The 19,018-nt window shown below is 39.2% G+C and overlaps 1 protein-coding gene across 1 annotated transcript; it reads right to left on the minus strand.

Annotated features, from left to right (window-relative positions):
* Positions 1-1,159: 1,159 nt before the first annotated feature.
* ARPC5L (actin related protein 2/3 complex subunit 5 like) lies at positions 1,160-17,083 on the minus strand. Its single transcript, XM_074211594.1, has 4 exons — positions 16,748-17,083; positions 9,066-9,137; positions 6,889-7,065; positions 1,160-2,050 (listed from the first exon to the last, which is right to left on the minus strand). Exons 1-4 carry the CDS (start codon positions 16,910-16,912, stop codon positions 1,988-1,990), a joined length of 477 nt encoding a protein of 158 aa, XP_074067695.1. The 5' UTR covers positions 16,913-17,083; the 3' UTR covers positions 1,160-1,987.
* Between the last annotated feature and the right edge of the window lie 1,935 nt (positions 17,084-19,018).

The following is a 19,018-nucleotide window of genomic DNA, read 5'->3' on the forward strand; positions in this document are numbered from 1 at the left end:
TTGTTATCTAGTAAGAGAAATAAAATTGGTAAAGTGCTTTTACTAGAGATTTGGAGTATAAAGGACCCAAAGTTCAAATCCTGTTTCTGCAACTTTCCCCAAAGTTCTTCTTTGTAAGTCCCTCATCTTTTTTTTTTTTTCCAAAAGGTAGGGCTGGGGAACAGGCTCTCAGGTCGCTCCAAGGTTGCATCTGTTCTCAAGAAAGGCAACTTCTGGTACTAGTATTATGTTCATGCATAATAACTAAAGGGTTCATGGTTGCTCTGCAGCCATAAGTCATTAGGTTCAAGCACAGCTCAATCTTATCATGCTGATATTTAGTGCCCGAAGAACTTTTAAGAAATTTACTTTCAACTTAAGTGTAATTTATAAAATGGCCAGGGAGCAGGAGCTACTAGTATAACATGATTAAAAGTAGTCCTCACACCCATAGATGCAAGCTTATGCTAAAGGCAAATAGGTCATGTTTACACATTTGGAGTTAGTGCAAAGAAAGGAAACCTGAGTTCAAGTCAAATTTGTCACACTGAACTGTTGCTTGATTTGTCCATGTGTAAAATGATATTTACACTTCATTCAGGTTGACAGTGTATTCTAGTCATTTTCATTCAAAGATAAAATGTATTAAAAATTACAAAATAGTATTCTATCCTTAGTTGTTCATTAAAGAAAATTTAGTTTACAGTAAAGCATGACCAATTTACTTTGATATGAATAATATATCTGACAAAGTAGAATTAAATAATAGCTTATTTTCACCTAATACTTCACCATTTTCCTTATTACCACCCTCATGAAGTCAGTTCTAAGTAGTGTCTCTATTTTTTTACTGGTGAAATCCTCAATGTCACACAATTAGTAAATGATGTAGCCAAGACACAAATCTCCTAATCCCACTAACCCCCAAGTTTTGCACAAGATTTGATTGCTGTTTTCTTACTAGCCCCCACCCATTTCTCATGAGAGGTTTGTTTTTAAGTAAAAAAACCTAGAATCTGTTTTTGTAAAATTATATTCTCTGTATTTGGGAAATTCCAAGATACACTACCGTCATTACCTCCTATTCCTGAATCCATGACCAATGCCAGCATATTTTGCCCTTTTTAAACAGTCCTCTGAGAAAGCCATACCAAAAAACTTTTAAAATATGGACAAAGTATTAAATGTGGTTTGTACTTTATTAACTTAAGATCCAAGATGTACAGACAAGGTAAACTTGAAGTTGTATGAAACAATAAATAATTTATACACCAAACATTTTGCTTTCCTGTGATCCATCAACTAAATAGTGATGCAGAACTAATGGTCTCTGAGCTGTATATGTAGACTAGACCCACAAGCTGCAACCATCTATCTACATGATTAAAGCCAAGGCTCTCTTGCTTTTGGTCAGTCTCCCTGAACAACTCGGAAGCCCTGCCCTTTTAGCATCATTCTTTTCTTTTACTAGATGAAACACGCCAAAAATTAATATACTAATGAGTGAAGAGCTTTATTGATCCAGCAGGCACTTTACAATAAAAATCAGCCCCAGAGTCTGCCTCCCTCTTCTAGGAAGACTATTTCTGTACAAACCCTCAGATTCTTTGAAAATATAACACCAAATAAGCACTCCCTTTCCAAGCAGCAAAAATTCTACACCTGCCAAAGGCAGTCCAACATTCTACATCAACAGTGCCCAGGAGCATCCACCAGCAGAAGGAATCCTCTCTCCAATATCCAATTTCAGTGGTAGCAATTCTGTTGCTCCCAGGCGAAGGATAATGTTAGATCATGTGCAGGATTCAGAAAAGGCAGCAGCAGAACATTGGATTTCCCCCCCCTCCACCTCAAAAATAAAAAGCATTTTCAAACAAATGAATGGTCTGAAATAGATTCATTGTAGTTTTGGGGAAGACGGGCCAGTGTCATCTCCATTATTCCTTCTTCCTTGTCCTGGGTCCCCCAAACTCTTCTGGTCTTCTCAGTGCAAGTTTAAAGTCTTTTTTTAAACCGTTTTTCTTGCTGTGAGAACTCTTATTATGGAACCTAGGCCACCTACTGCTAAAGCCTATTGGGAGTGAGAAAAGGAGATCAATAGTACAGGTTAGATCATTTAACCACATCACTGCCACCCTACCCAATTACTTAACATTAACACATTTCTCTAGCACTTGAAGGATTACAAAGTACTTTCTTCACAACAGTCTCATGAGACAAGGAATACAAATCTTAATCTTATTTTTTACAGATCAGTTCAAATAACCATTATCAATGGTGGGATGCAATCCATTTTCCTGAGTATTTTTACAATATTCTTCTAACTACATCCATTTGGATGGATAGAGCATATGTCCTATCATCTATTAGTACCAATTGACCAAAAATGAAAAAAGCCTACCTCAAACTATGAGCCCATTGGTTAAGGTTTTTAAACAAGAATTTGGATGACCACTTGTCAGGAATTTCAGCATTCATCTAAATAATGCCTGTCCTTCTAGCATTACAGTTCTAGAATTTCTTTATGATTAAGAGCCATTTACAAGAAGGGATTTAAGTGACAAAAATGGTTTCTGAACAGATTTCCAACTCAGATTCTATGTGTTGATTTTTTTTTTTTTGGACCAAACACTGGTATGGAACTGCCTCTTGCCAATATAGCTCATTTAGTCTTAAAAGCTGTGCAAAATACTTTTAAAGTCAGTAAATATTAATCACTCCCCTGTGCTGGTACTGGCAGATGCTATTCTATTTAGTCAGAAACAAAGCCATTGTGGAGCTTTGTCTAGTAGGGGATTACAATTACAATTAGAGGAAAAAAAAGATATAAGTGAAATGACAGGGATAGAAAGTCTATGAGGCGAAGTGGCAAAAGGTGTGGAGAGGGGTGGGGTCCACTTCTAAAAAGTGGCTTTTGAGTTGGGTCTTGGAAAAAGATGAGTATTTTTAAAAAAGTTTTCTTGCCTTCTTTCTGCTGAAATGTGACTAATGGGGTAATTTTTTTGTATGATGTCCTATGCATAATGACTACCATATTCTTTTTAAATTTTTTCCAAGGCAATATGTTAAGTGACTTGCCCAAGGTCACACAGCTAGTACTTATTAAGCTCTGATGTCATATTTGAACTCCTGACCTCCTGACTCCAGGGCCGGTGCCCAAGCCACTGCACTACCTAGCTGCCCTGGCTACCATATTCTTGCCAAAGGTGGGAAGGGGGATAGGGAAAAGAAGAATTTAGTATTGAAACTAAAAATGAAAAGAATATGGGATAGGATTTTCCACTTTGGGACAGTAGGGGGGGTCTTTATGTACAGAGTGCCTAATAGCACAGAATTTAGGAGATCTGGGACATATGCAAAAGTAATCTAGTTTATTTAGAGTACAGAAGGTATGGTCATCAGTCTGGAAAAGGTAGGTAGGTTGGTGTCCAAAAGCTAGGTTTAGGAGTCTAGACTATCTGATAGGCAAAAGGGAGTCATTGAAGATTTTTCAGCAAAAATGTGTTATCAGAGAACTACATCTTGAAAGACAGATTTCAAAGGGTAAAGAAGTGGGAGAATCTGCTTCAGAGGATACCATTTTGGTCCAAAAAAATCATAATTCCTCTACTGACATCCTATAGGACACCACACTGACTAGAATCTCCTGCAGAATTTGAGGTTGGGGAAGCTACTTACCTATTACAACTTCCAAATATGACTGAGATAAAACTGAGCAGAAATCTCTATTACAATCAGCCAGACCCAACTGATGAGGTGGGGCAGAGACCCTATGTGGGCATTTCTATGCTTCTATGGAAGAGGCGTTATTCTAGTTAAAATAAATGTCTTGACCCTTTAAAGGAAGAAAAATCATTCTTCAAGCACACACTAACAATACTGCCTCAACAAACACTATCATAACCAAATTCCACTAAGACATGGAGACCTAAAAAACCAGAAATAACAGAAATTCAACTCATCAAAGCTATCTTTTTGAGGCCAACAAGGTATGTGAAAAGCTCTGAGAATCACACTCATTTACTGTGTGGCTGTTTCCCCTAGGAGGAACGTTTTCATGAAAATAAAGAATGTAGAGAGGGAATACTTGTACCACACATTTTTTAAGTAACATAAAAAGACTAGTGTTTGTTTGAAAGAGTACAATAGGAGAAAAACTGAACACTAGGCAAGAGTATTTTTTTACGAAAAACTGAACACTAGGCAAGAGTATTTTTTTACAAGTTAGCTACTTATAAAAAGTCATTCTTACTTTTTCTTCAAACCTCTTGTTACCACCATTTCCACTAGAGCCAATGATTTTCTAATCATCAACTCCTATGACCTCTTTATTTACATCATCTTTGACCTTAATGCTTTAGACTTACACGTTGGATCCTTTTTTCTATCTTGCTTCAGAAGTCTCAGTCAGTCTTCCTTCCCCCTCTCCCCCACCCACCCTGGATTGTTCCGCCATTGACTTGGTAGCCTCTTCATCTATTACCACCACTAAGCAAATACTTCACTGACCCTCTTTTCTACAGTAGTTACTCTGACCATATTGATGCAAGATTCCCAGATCTGCATCCCTAAAGCCTATGTCCTCTTCCATACAAACAATTCCAACCACCTCTATGATAATCCTGCTTAGCTATCCTTCAAAGCAACCTAAAAGAAATCTATCCCATTCTGATCTCATTTTTATTCCTAAATCTTCACCTAGTTTTCCATGTGCATAACCTAGGATTTCTAAGGTTTCCCATTAGATTCCAATGATGCAACCCTAAACTCTCAGCATCTGTCCCCTTCAGTTCATTCCCAATATCCCCACCTCATTCAGGTACACTTACCTATACTATTGCAATAATTTCTTTAAAAGTCTTTCCCCCTTCCATTTTTGCTCCTATCCATCTTCCAAATGATTGCAAGAATAATCTTAAACATAATCTGGTCATTTCACTCTTTTGCTCAAAGATTTTACCAAATAAAATGCAATCTCCTCTGCACTATATAATCTGGGACCACTCTGATAATTCCAGCTTTCTGAAATTCCCCCTTCTAAGCAGTCTACATGCTAGCAAACTGGCCTCTGTTCCCCAGATATGCCCTGTGATTTCCTGACTCCACATCTGTCCTGTGCCTACAACGAAGGTCTTCCCTTCCCCTTCAGATGTTAAATTCCTTCCCAGGACCTCGGAAAACACTTTCTTGTACACCTTTCTCACGTGCTTATATGTTACTATTTTCCATGTCGACTAAACTTAGACTTTAAGGTCCACATACACGGACAGGATTATATGCTGTCTAAATCTGATATTTTCTGTATCTTCTATAGTGTCCTCCACGCAGCAAGTACCTTCACAGACTGTTGCTGCTACTGTTTATATGATCTAGTACAACTTCTACCAATATGTGATTTCTCTCTGGAATATCTCCAAGAGGTCATTAGGCCTTTACTTGAACTCACTTCACTGTCCCATCAAGTGAAGACTCATAGAATATCAAAGTGAAAATGGAGTTCAAAGATCATTTAATCCAACAATTTCATCCTTCCAATGAAGGAATTAAAACCCAGAAAGGAGCAGCATCTTGCCTCTAATGACAAAGAAAATAAAGGGTAAAGCCTGGGGGGGTCACTAGGTCATCTGATTTCATGCCCATCGATCATTCCAGTCCACTAAGTCAACCATTCTACTAAATGCCTTATATTATACAGAAGTTCTCTAAGTTAAGCTGAAATCTACCTTCCTAGAAATATTCCTCCTACCCTAAAAAGACATTCTGATTCTGTCCTCTAGAGTCCCACAGAAATCTTGGGGGATCTTAATGTTCAAGCTGCTTGTTCTCAAAGTGTTTCCAACAATAAGAGCATTTGTAATTCCCCTGCTAATACTACTTTTATTCAAAGATTATCTCACACATTGAGTAATCCCGATCAATAAATTAGATACAAGGTTAATTTCAAATGACAAATTGTTAACACTGAGCTTAAGAGGAATTGCCCACATTGCAAAGGTTTTATTAATATTGAAGTTATCTTCCAAACTGTCACCCTGGCCACCTCTTTATATTAAGGCAACAGCTACTTCTTACATACCTACTCAATTCTAAACAATTCAGTTTGTAAGGGAGCAAGAAATGTAACTACCCACAACATTTGCCATTACAGGGACTGAAATACCAAAGAAGGCTTTGCTCAACAGATCAGGAAAAAAGTTTGAATCAGTCAGTGCACAATATTCTGTTGGAATGCTAGTTAGTTGCTCCTAGTTGACATGCACTACTCCTAGCCCTATATGCCAGAATACAGATTCCTAAGGTGATTAACCTTTCTAGCCTTCAAGATACCTGACCTGCCTCTCTCTAAGGTGTGCTGTATGAATCATACAGCAGGAAAGCACCTTGCAAACTATCAAGTTCTACAGACACATGACTTTCAAAAATTGTTTTTTAGTATATACAACAGTATCTATTATATCATTACTATAGACTGTGACTGTAGGTCATTAAGGAGAGACCCTCATCTCAAAAAGATGTTCCTAGGAATTTTTCACCAAGGATTTGAAGGAACAGAATACAGTCCCTATCTTCATGGAGAGCTCTGCCACTATGTATTTGACCTTGGGCAATCTTCTCTAGGACCCTCAGTTCTCTCATCTGTAAAATGGGAATAGTTATCACCATCACCACCACCACCACTAAAGTCTTCCTCTAATTCCTAATTGCAGTCCAAAGTCTTCTATTCTTTATTTTTAATTTCTCTCAGGTCTTATAAAGCTAGAAAATCTTCAAGGAACATAACTAATGACACCCAAGGTTTCAACCTTGCAAAATGAGATTGACAAAACACTTTAAAATAGAAAGGAAACAATGGCTATGCACATGCTGCTTGCTTTGTGAACAGACTCCTGCAAAGTAAGAAACACATACCTTCTCATGCCACTGAAGTAACACAGCGCTGCTATTCTCTGTGGGCTTTTCAAATCCTTTATAAATGTACTTCATTAACAAGTCAATGCCATTTCTGTCTAATGATTGTACAGCCTGCTCTATCTCACTGCTTTTAAAGTTCGTGAGCACTTTCAGAACAACTCCTTGTGCCCGTTCCTGCAAAGACAGAAAAGAGAGTGGTGAGATCCAAGGGGCAATTCTAGGGCAGGTGGCAGACAAGACAAGGTGTCCACACAACAAAGTGGGAAAGAAGAAAGGGGAGGGGCGATTCTTCTCAACGTGTCTGGACTGGCTACAGTTTTTCTTATGGATCAAAACACTATTCTGAGAACTAATGTCCATCCATAAAACAGATAACAGAGCAATCACTTTTCCTCTTCCAACACTTCTCTGATTATGAGAAGTAGTAAAGTATTAGCACCAGATCTGTAATGTAAATTCCTGAAGTTTAAGGTCTATAAGCTGCTGCTACCTGTTGACTTTAGTAAATCATTTTGCCTTAATTTCCTTGTCTGTAAAATGAAGATAAACCTTGTACTATTTTCCCAACCGAGCTATTGTAAGAATAAAATTAAGTAAAAAACATACAGTGCTAAGTAAACAAAGGAAGCATTTTTGCAAATTGAGCTATCACTTTTATTTATTTAAAGCCAAACATTTATCATTATAAAGTCTAGATGCACCTTCAGGATATTATCTGACAATAAGTCAGAGAAGCAACACTACATCTCTACCTCCGTGGAAGTCAAAAGAAAATCATATGGCCCCTTTTTAGCTTTCCTGTACTGCTATGATTTTACATGTAATCCTTTGGTCACATTAATAAAAGCAATGTGAAATTCCAATCTATTCTTCTCTTTTGTGAGATACAATCATCTTTAAAATGTCATTCTGTCTCAAAAAGCTTTTTTTAAATAATCAGCATCTAAAAGCATTTTAATAAAAAAACTCATAAAGATATTACTAAGCTCATAAGATTATAATTGCCATACTTCATGTCATGTGTAAAATCCTCTGGGTGATACTCTCATGTACTAGAAATAATGTTGAATTCAGAGCCAGGAAACCTGACCTGGAATCTAATCTCATCATTAACCAGGTGTGGCATCTGGCATGTCACTTTCCCTCTCAGGGGTCTTAGTTTCCTCCTTGATGAAATGAGAGCAGTTAATCTCTTTAAGATCTCTTCTAATTCTAATTCATTCTCCCTTAACACTTGCTAGATTAATTTTCCTACATAACTTACCCTTACCCATGTCTATCATCCTACCTTCCCCTCGAGGTCCTACCATCTTCAAATTCTCCCTTTCCAGGTTCCTTCTAGGACTAGCCAAAATCCAACTCCAAGTCTCTGCTGGAGCCATCCTAAAGACTGAGACCCCTTCCAGCACCAACATTCTATGTCCTGATACAGAGGTCCTTTCTAGCACCAACATTTTATATCCTAAGGTTCTTCTTGGCACCAATATTCTATGTCCTAAGTCCCTACCTTGATTCTTAAGCTTTTTTTTCTTTTTATATCATAGACTTCTTTTGGTTGTCTGGCAAAGTCCATGACCTCTTCAGAATAATTTTCTTAAATGAATAAAACACATGGGATAACAAAGGAAACCCAATATAATGAAAAAGCTATAAAAATGACAGGCCCTAGGATTAAGAATCCTTATCGTACATGATTAATACGGATCTACATTTAGCATAATCACACATGTAGAGACTACATGAGATTGCTTTCTGTCGGGGGGAAAGAAGGGAGAAAAATGTAAAACTCAAAACCTTATGAAAAAATGACTGATGAAAACTACCGTTGCATGTTGTTAGGAAAAACAAAAGAAAAATTTCAAAAAAAAAGAATCCTTATTTATCCTCACTCTCCTTGCCATCATCAGCAAAGTATTTTCTAACACTAACAGTCTATGTCCTACAATTTTCTTGTTCTAAGCTGCTCTGTAAGATTTTTTTTAAATTTCATAACAGATCAAAAAAAATCTGTAATAACAGAAAAGCTCAATTTTCAAACAAACTTTTAGACTCTGAGCAAATCCACATAACTCCTTGTTGAGGCTGTGTTTATGAGCCTGAGGGGCAGTATTCAAGATTCAGTCTATGAAAATATGTACCCAATACCCGACTTCCCAAACTATTATTCTATTTACCTTTACTGCTTGATTCTTTGCATTGACAGGGGAGTTTCGTAAAGCTGCATGAAATGCTCTGAGCATATCACCTGTGCATCACTTCCAGTCAAGGATCACTCTGATGGAATAAAATATTTAAGCCTGCTGCACTAAACATATGCATTAGTTCTTAAGATTAAAAAGTCAAATAGGTTCATCCTTTCATTCTCTTACCCCCAAATTCCACCCCCCAAGAACAACATGTGAAAAAGAGCAAGCAAAGAGGGAATTCTACCCACTAAGTTTTTGTTTTTTAATAAACCAGTCCTGTGTCCTGATGAGTAATGGTGAAGGCCCAAGTGGTAGCATTAAAAGCCTAATAAATTATGTCCCTGCTCCCTCCTCCCCAATTCAGTCTGCCCCATCTGCTGCTACTTATACCTTAAGGACCTTCTAGTTTCTCAATGCCAATTCATAAAATACCCAGATTCCTTCAAAGCTTGGTTCCAGCCCAACCTCCTACCTACAAGAGGCTTCTCCCATTCATCTCTGTCCCTCTGCCTCCCTCCCTCCCCCTGTACCTCTCCTACCAGAAGTTAACTTAGTCTAAGTGTTTACTAGATTTACATTTGCATATGTTAATTTAACAACAGACTAAACATTGTGAGGAATAGGACTCTTCCTTGGTAACCTAAGCATCCAGCACAGTGACCAGCAACAAAGTAGGTATTCAATAAATGTTTGTTTGATTTAATCCTGTAGGATCAAATTCATTAACATTAATGAGACTGTTTTCTTATGCATGAACCATTTATAAACAACACTTGCAGGCCCTCCCTCCCAACTGCTTTTGTGAGGAGAATGATTTGTACATCTTACATGCTATAAAAATAAGAACATATTATTCAGAGAAAAGGAGTTTCACCTTTAGTCTCACAGCCTACAAATTTGTATCAAAGCTAATTTAATCTCATCAAGACATATCCAAGTAAGCATAAATGCTTTACTTGCTTTCAAAGAGGCTTTTACGATCATTAAATTCTCAAAGAAACAAAAATGAAACTGCAGACTTTCAATGTCTTCTTCCAAGTCTAGCCTGAACCAGTAAAATCCCAAAGCACTGATTAATATCTCAAAATTAATCTACTGAACAGTTCATAGCAGAACTATCATAACCTTTTTCTTCCCAACCTCAACTGCAGTATTTCATTCACATACATTATTCTGTATTCGGAACAAAGTACATTAGAGAAAAATCTAGGTTACATCCCCAAAGGTGACACTTATTTCTAGCTTACATTACATATGCTAATCTTCCATATCCTCTTTCAAAACATGGAATACCCTTAAAAAAAAACCTAATATAGACCAAGTATGATCCTCTGCTCAACCAAGTCCTACCGTAGCTCAAACCAACGAAACTTCAAAATTAATGAATCCTGAGTTGAGTCTATAAAGCAATTTTCCTAAATCAAATGAAGCAGTATCTGAATTCTTATATAGTTCTCCAACTAATTTAAGACAATCACTTATTTATCTGCTCTATAATAGATCACTGAACATACCAAATAAAAGGCAGGATGATATGGTGAATAAAGTACCAGACAGGGAGTCAGAAAAAGAACTGATTCAAAGTCTGATTATATCACTTGCTGATGAGCCTAAGAATTTCCAAGATGAGTAAAAGAAAATTTAGGTGTGACACAATAACTATTTAGAAGTACTTGAAGAGTTATCATTTAGATATTCTGCAAGCAGGAAAACTAGGTAGAACTTTCAGAAATATACTTTGATTTAACATTAAGAAAAAATTTCCTCAAAATTAAAGCTATTCAGGGGCAGCTAGATGATGCAGTGGATAAAGCACCGGCACTGGAGTCAGGAGTACCTGGGTTCAACTAGCCATGTGGTCTTGGGCAAGCCACTTAACCCCATCTGCCTTGCCAAAAAAAAAAAAAGCTTCAGTTAGGGTATAAAGGGTATTTAATAAATCTTGTTACAGATACAACTGTAACCCAACTCATAAAATTATTTTCATTAAGAGTCTTAGTTTCTTTCTCTGAAAAATTGTGGGGGATGGACTCAAGCTCCCTAAAGTCCCTTCTAGAGATGTGTTCAAAGTGACACAGAGCAATGTGACAGTAAAAAAGAATGCCATGCTATGCATGGAATACTATTCAAGGAATACAACAATGGAAGTCTAAGAACCCTCAGGTCAAATATAATGTAAAGGATTGCTACAGTCTTCTGGCAAATGTCAATAGACATCCAGCTTTTGTGCTATCAGCTGGTACATTGACTCAGGGAATGGGTTTTGCTGTGGAGCGTATGATTTGCCAATAACAACAACCTTTATAAGGCATTTAAGCCTTAGAAAAACCCTGTGAGGTGGATACCACTGTTATGATGCCCTTTTACAGATGATGAAGCAGGTTCACAGAGGCTAACTGACTTGCCCATGATGGCTTAACTAGTGGCAGGATGTTATCTGAAACCAGGTTTTCTAGACTTCAAATGCAACATTTTCCCAAGTGAAAGGCTATCTTAACAAAGTGAACTTTTTCACAAACTATTTTTATTTAAAATACAAAATACTGTTCTTCTAAGAATCTATATTATTCTTTCTATTTTAATCATCTGGTATTCAGTCAGGTATTTGCAATTTCAGCCTTTCATCTCTAGCATGGTAGCAGCTGGTGGTCTACAAACGTCAAAAAGAGATCAAATGAGATATTGTAATGCAATATAAATGTCAGTATCCTTTTCTGTCAAACAGGTATAAACGGTTCTTGACCTAAATCCTCAGAGGTAAAATGAAATATGTTAAAACACTGTTACCAGTGTTAAGTAGGAAATAGTTTACCTACACTACTTGTATGATCTTAGGCAAACCTAAATTCTCTGAGCTTCAATTTCCTCATTTATAAACTGAGGGTTGGGGAAAGGGGAGGGGGGGTTTGGACTAGATCAGGTCCCCTCTGATTCTAAATACTGTTGCTATAAACGGCACAGTGGAAAGCAAGTTGGGCTAGAATGCTACTTTATCTCCTTACTACTAAGTGTGATTCTAAGTTACTCAGAATCTCTGGGTCTTATTTGCACAACTGTAAATGAGAGGGTTGATCCAGATGGACTCTTCTAGATATAAATCTATGATCTTAGGATCTGTAATACAATGAAATTTGGGAAGATTCCTGAAATCACTATTTTACTATCATGTCCCTGAAGTTCAAGTCCGTAATCAAGAATGGATGATTGGAAGAGGGGAAGAGTACACACTGTCTGTGGTCCCTCCTCAAGGCAGACTGAGCCAGGTGCTGCCAGAAGCCTAGTCCTTGATCCTCAAACACCTCTTCTCATCTTTTTTTGATTTTCATCTGTAGACTTCTAATTTCAAAAGTAACTGGCGAGGAAGCAGATCAATAATTCTATAATTTAGTCTTAAGAAACTTGCCTGGGACAGGGGAAGCTCGGTGGCCCAGTGGATAGAGCACTGGCCCTGGAGTCAGGAGTACCTGAGTTCAAAACCGGACTCAGACACTTAATAATTACCTAGCTGTGTGGCCTTGGGCAAGCCACCTAACCCCATTTGCCTTGCAAAAAAAAAAAAAAACTAAAAAAAAGTTGCCTGGGGCATTAAGTAGTTAAATGACTTGCCCAGGGTTATAAAGTCCCTTTGGATGGAGGCATGACTTGAACTCAGGTCATCTCCAAGTCATGATGACTACTACTATACCAAGCAAATTCACTCTGCCAGATAAAGGATCTTTAACATCCCTTTCTTTCCACCTTCTCTAACCAAAACAGCTTCTTAACCCCTTGAATTAAACGATGCTTAATATTATTTTCCTTTCTAGTTCCTGAGTTCATTCCAGAATGTATTTGTATTTCCCCTATTATAACTAACCATGAATTATATCAGTTAATAGAAGGATAACTATCTATATTATGTGCTTGCATTTACTCTTTAGGTCTCATATCTAGTCTACACTAGGGGTTACAAAGTCTCTCTAACAACCAAGCAAGCATTTGACTATTAGTTTCCTCAGACTGTAGATCTACAAGTTAAGTTGCAGAAGGGATTCTTATTCCTTGAAGATCGGACTTGAAGGCCTCTAAGGTACCTTCTGACATGATATATTCTAAACAACTAGTTCAATAAAAAAAAAATATCAAACTTCTTCCTTTTTTCAGATAAAAGCTAATAACCTTCATCTCTGCCTCCATTTTGTTGACAGAGATGATAGCAGAACTCTGGATGGCACAAAGACTGAATCCAGTCTTTTAAGATTCCATTTTTTTTCTTTTTCTTTTTTTTTTGCAAGGCAATGGGGTTAGGTGGTTTGCCCAAGGCCACACAGCTAGGTAATTATTAAGTGTCTGAGACAGGATTTGAACCCAGGTACCCCTGACTCCAGGGCTGGTGCTTTATCCACTGTGCCACCTAGCCGCCCCAAGATCCCATTTTTAAAAAATATCTATTCAGACAAAAAAAGATTAAAACTTAAAATAGTCTGCCTTCACCCACTAATATTCCCATAACATTAAAAAGTCAAATCTCTCTGGTTGTCAGTTCATTTAACTGTAAAAATGAGGACGTGAGACTAGATCAGCACTTCTCAAGGTGGGGGTCTGAGAATCCCTAGGAGTTGCTAAGACCCTTCCAGAGGGTCCACAAGGTCAAAACTATTTTTATAAAGATATTATTTGCCTATTAAATTATTCCTTTTTTCCAACCACATATCTGTGAGGCTTGATTTTCTTTCTATACTTGAACCAAAACAACATAGCACAACAGACTGAGTGCAGAAGCAGAATCTATCTAGTTCTATTAAGCCACATATTAAAGAGATTTACAAAAAATATGTAAAATAAGGTCATACTTCTGACAATTTTTCTTTTGAAAGTTTTTCATAAAAATATTTGTTAAGTTAATAAAAAATATTTTTAAAAGGATGTTTCAATTTCAATAAGGCAAATGTTAATTGCAGGGCAGCAAAAGAAGCACAGTGGGAAAGAGAGTCAAGTCTGGAGTCAGGAAGATTCATTTTCCAGAGTTCAAATCCAGTCTTAGACATTTATTAGCTGTGTGATTTTGAACAAGTCATTTTAACCTTGGTTGCCTCAGCTTCCTCATCTGTAAAAGGATCTGGAGAAGGAAATTGCAAAATACTTCTGTATCTTCTTTTTTCTCTCTAAAACACCTTAATTCCCTAACCATTCAATTAATCAACCTACTCAACTCCCATAAGCTATTCTTTCACCTAACCTTAACCACATACAAAGACTGTCATAGCCTTGATCTTGTTCCCACCATTTCTCTGTTCAAAAATCTTGAAATTCAGGGGCAGCTAGGTGGCACAGCACCAGCCCTGGAGCCAGGAAGATCTGAATTCAAATCCAGCCTCAAGCATTTAATAATTACCTTGTTATATGATCTTGGGCAAGTCACCTAATACCACTGCCTTGCCAAAAAAAAAAAAAAGAATCCTCTTGAAATTCTCTTATCCAGCTACAAACTACTGACTTTTCACTCTCCCTCTGCCTTACCTTAAATACTCCTACTCTTTATGACATCATGACTTCTAATCCCTTAACCCCTCATTTATTACCAAACCATTTCCTCTTCTACTCCTGTATTTCTGCCAAGAAAAAGGGTTCACAGAGGGTTTGACAATAATGAAAAGTAACTGAATGACAACAAAAATATTAATAAATAAAACTCACAGAAACAAAAGCTCTTTGGGATCCTCAATAATTTTTAAGTGTTATAAAGGGTTCTTGAGATCAAGATTTGAGAACCCTTGGATTAGATTTCAAGTCATTTCAAAATCCATGATTTCCTATAATAGATGGTTTAATTTGAAAAATGCCGACTATATTCAGCCACACTTTACAGAAATTTGAGATCCACAGAAAAATATCTTTACGAAAATAGTTTTGACCTCGCAGACCCTCTGGAAGGGTCTAAGCAACTCCTAAGGGTCCTCAGTCTTTTAATTTCACTTCAGAGTTCTTTCTACTAATATCTCAAAAGCTTTCCAAAGGAAAGGTATGCAATTAAAATAAAAATTAGTATGGCATGGCAGGCAGGGAACTAACCTTTAAGTCAAGATTTCTGGCTCATATGGACTCTAATTCTGGGCAAGTCATTTAACCTGTCAGTGCTCTAAAGCTACTTTCTAAGTTGCAGAGTTGTAGCCAATGCAAACAGTGAATTTCCCAAGAATTTCCTACACCAGTAAAATCACAAATCCTGTCTTTATGCATAAAAATAATATCAATTACAAGCTATACTCATTTTTTTTTAAATTTAGTTAAGTCAGATTTAAGGAGAAAAAGTATAATCAAACAAAAAAAAAGACCACTACTATTTTGTCACAGCACTGTTGTAAATTATGGACATTAAAAAATTGGAATCACTGCAATACTATTAAATTTCCACGCCCCTGAGACTATCTGGTAAAGCAGTCCTTGTTTTTTGAAATGGAATCAACCAATTAAAGGATCCTCGGGTAAATGAAAGTTGCAAGTTAATGAATGTCAAACATTTATTGGAAGTTCTACCAAACAGACAAAACTGAATATATCCATCAATGAAATAGAAGAATAATTTTCTTTATGGAGTCATGAATAGATGGGTATGATTTGATAACCATCCCACTTATAAAAATTTCTTCTCTACAGTCAGCCTATTTCCAGAGTTTAGGGAGCCTATTTTTGGCCTTTATGCTGTCTCATTTTTTAAATTGCTTAAACTCCTTCCAACCTCAGTGGGAAATAACATGGAGAAAATATATACCAAACATGAACACTAAAAGTAAAAGACGGCTGTTGAAGCAGCAGAAATATACCATCAGAAAATGAGATGAGACTATTTTTAGAAGGCAAACATTCTGGGCAGGGAGTTAAAAAGTACTTCTGGGCAAATGAAGATGCAAGTCGAAATCTAAGCCAGTGGAAATCACCACTAGCACTTCAAGCTTTCCTTTCAATCCCAGGCAGTTGCTAAAAATCTCAATTCCACGGGGCTTTCTTCTCTCCTCACGTCCCCTCCCCCACCACACACACCTATTTTTAACAAGGCTCGATCCCTGTCACGGCATGAGAGGATGAAGCATGGTTAATGAATGCAGATCTGCTCTGACCCCATCTATTACTCAGCACTGGATCACCTTGGGCACTCCCCAGGCTGAGGCTGAGGAGAAGGGCCCCATTTCCCCCCACATCTCCACTCCGTAGGGTGGGGTGCAATACTGTTACTCTTCCATTTCTAAACAGGTAAAACCAACCACTCCACATTTTTTCCAAACTCGGCCCATCCCCGCAGCCCTCACACCTGTATCCCGTCCCTGGCCGGTGGGATGCGGAAATCGGGGCTTAAGGAAGACGAGTCCCGGGTCAAGTTCCCGGAGCCCCCCAATTTCCTTACACATGCCAGGGTGCGGGTCTGAGTCTCCAGCCGGGGGGGGGGGGGGGAGTCCAAGGCACCTGAGGAGGTGAGGGGGGCGGGCGTGGGGCTTCCTGGCTCCGCAGCGCGGGAGATCAGCCGCTCCGCGGGGAGCGAGGCCGGCACGGTGGCCGTCGGGGAGCAGCCTCGGGGGGCGGGCCGCAACGACGCCGCTCACCCCCTTCCCGGGCCCCCTCGCTCTCCCTCCTCTTCCCGGGGTCGCGCCCCTCCCCTCCCCCTCCCCGGAGCCCGCGCGGGTGGCGGAAGGATATTGCCGCAGCAGGTTGTCCACCTCCCCCGGGTCCGGGTCCGAGTCCGGGCCCAGCTCCGCCGCCGCGGCCGCCGCCGCTTCCTCCTGCTCGTCCACGAACTTGTTCTCGTCGAACTCGTCGATGTCCACCTTGCGGAAGCGCGAGGACAGGGTGTTCCGAGCCATGGCGGCGGCCGCCTCCGCCTCCGCCTCCCGCGCAGCGCCGGGAGAGAGAGGAGACCGGGCGAGACAGCCCGCGGGGACGGCGTTCGGAGCCCGGCAGCGGCCCCGGCAACGGTCCGGGAGACGACTCCGCCGCGCCGCGCGCCGCGCCGCGACGCACGCCCACTTCCGGCGGGCGCCGGAAGCGGATGTGGGTCGGCCGGGGGCGGGGCCGGCGACGCTGGTTGGGGGAGGGGCGTGGTGGTGGATGACCACTGTAGATGGTTCCTGCTGCACGTGTGCTTTGAGGGAAGTAAGAGTTCTCACCTGCAGATGAGGGGGCCTGAAGTCTAAAGGGGAAGCTGAGCTGGGGGGATGGGGGGCCTTGTAGTCTGAGAACGGCCATCAGCAAGCATCCAGTGTTGTGACTCCGAGCCAGGCGAAGGGGGTAAAGGCACAAGGAACGGAAAGGAAGAAGAGGCCCAGCTCTCTAGGAGCGCGATCTACTGGGGAGAACAAGCTAAGCTGCAGATCATCCCACTGGAGATCATGCCCTCCTAGGAGGGAGACTGTCTGGAAAGGCTTCTTGCAGAAGAGGGAGATTGCAAGCATTCTTTAAACATTAAGCACCTGCTGTGTAGGAAAGTGTGCAAAATAATTACCATGCACAAAAGAGGGGGAATAAGATCTTGCCCTCGAGGAGCTTTCTGTCTAATGGACTACAAGGAAGAAGTTAGGAAGTAGAATTGAAGAAGTAGAGGATTCTAGGCACGGAAGACAAGCCTCCCCTTTCAATCTGTGGGGTCCCAGAGGTGGAGGGTACTGATGAGCTAAGAACACCAAGGCTGATCCGTTGTGATTTTTACAGGGTGATGAGGTTCCTGGGGGAACCTGACGGACTGCTAAGTCCTTTGCATTTATCACTTTTGATCATTTGTTTACAATTCTATGAGAGCCAGAACTATCACTCATCTTTGCCTTCCCCTTAGTGCTGTCACTGATCAGAATACATACACATATATATATACATACATACATACATTAGTATACTTAACTACATACACAATATATATTAGTATATACATATATATGAAACACATATGTGTTTATTGAATGAACCTTACAGAGAACAGATATTCTCATAGAAGGGAAATGACCCGCTCTGAGTCATATAAAATTTTGAGCTGGATGGGATCCTAGAGATTACCTCAGCAAAACCCCCTTATGATGACAATTATGAAACAGTGAATGGAAATGATTTTCCAAAAATCACTAATCTAATAACTAGAAAACAGGGATTTGAACCCGATCCTTGGATTCTAGTGCTCTTTTTTTAAATATTTTATTTGTTTTGTGATTTTATACAGTAGTAGTTTTTACCTATCATTTTTGTAAGGTTTTGAATTTTACAATTTCCCCCCCTTCCTTCCATCTCCCCCAAAAGGCAGCCTGATAATTTTTGCATTGTTTCCATGCTATATATTTATCAAAATTGAATGTGTTGAGAGAGAAATCATATCCTTGAGGAGAAAATAAAATATTCGAGATAGCAAAATTAAGTAGTACATAAGACACTTTTTTTTTAATTGAAAGTAATACTTTGGGGGCAGCTAGGTGGCACAGTGGATAGAGCGTACTGGCCCTGGAGTCAGGAGTACCTGAGTTCAAATCCCAGTCTCAGACACTTAATAATTACCTAGCTGTGTGGCCTTGGGCAAGCCACTTAGCCCCATTTTGCCTTGCAAAAACCTAAAAAAAAAAAAAAAGCAAGAAAGTAATACTTTGGTCTTTGTTTAAACTCCATAGTTCTTTCTCTGACTACAGATGGTATTCTCCATCTCAGGAGCTCTAAAATTGTCCCTGATTGATGGAATGAGCAAGTTCATTAAGGATGCTCATCACCCCCATGTTACTGTTAGGATGTGCAGAGTTCTTCTGGTTCTGCTCATCTTGCCCAACATCAGTTCATGCAAGTCTTTCCAGGCTTCTCTGAATTTCCATCCCCCTTGGTTTCTAATAGAACAATAGTGTTGCATGGCATACAGATAACACAATTTGTTCAGCCATCCCTCAATTGATGGACATTCACTTGATTTTGAATTTTTTGCTACCACAAACAGGGTTGCTATG

The sequence above is a fragment of the Macrotis lagotis genome, chromosome 1, assembly GCF_037893015.1.
Source record: "Macrotis lagotis isolate mMagLag1 chromosome 1, bilby.v1.9.chrom.fasta, whole genome shotgun sequence".
In the NCBI taxonomy this organism is placed as follows: domain Eukaryota; kingdom Metazoa; phylum Chordata; class Mammalia; order Peramelemorphia; family Peramelidae; genus Macrotis; species Macrotis lagotis.

Bases quoted from the DNA above. Each gene is read 5' to 3' on its own strand.
- ARPC5L (XM_074211594.1), bottom strand. From the start codon at position 16,912: ATGGCTCGGAACACCCTGTCCTCGCGCTTCCGCAAGGTGGACATCGAC. The intron at 9,138-16,747 runs TATCCTTCCGCC...AAGTGATGCACA, and splicing joins TGGACAACCTGCTGCGGCAA to GGTGATATGCTCAGAGCATT. The intron at 7,066-9,065 runs GTAAATAGAATA...CTGTCTTTGCAG, and splicing joins CAAAGAATCAAGCAGTAAAG to GAACGGGCACAAGGAGTTGT.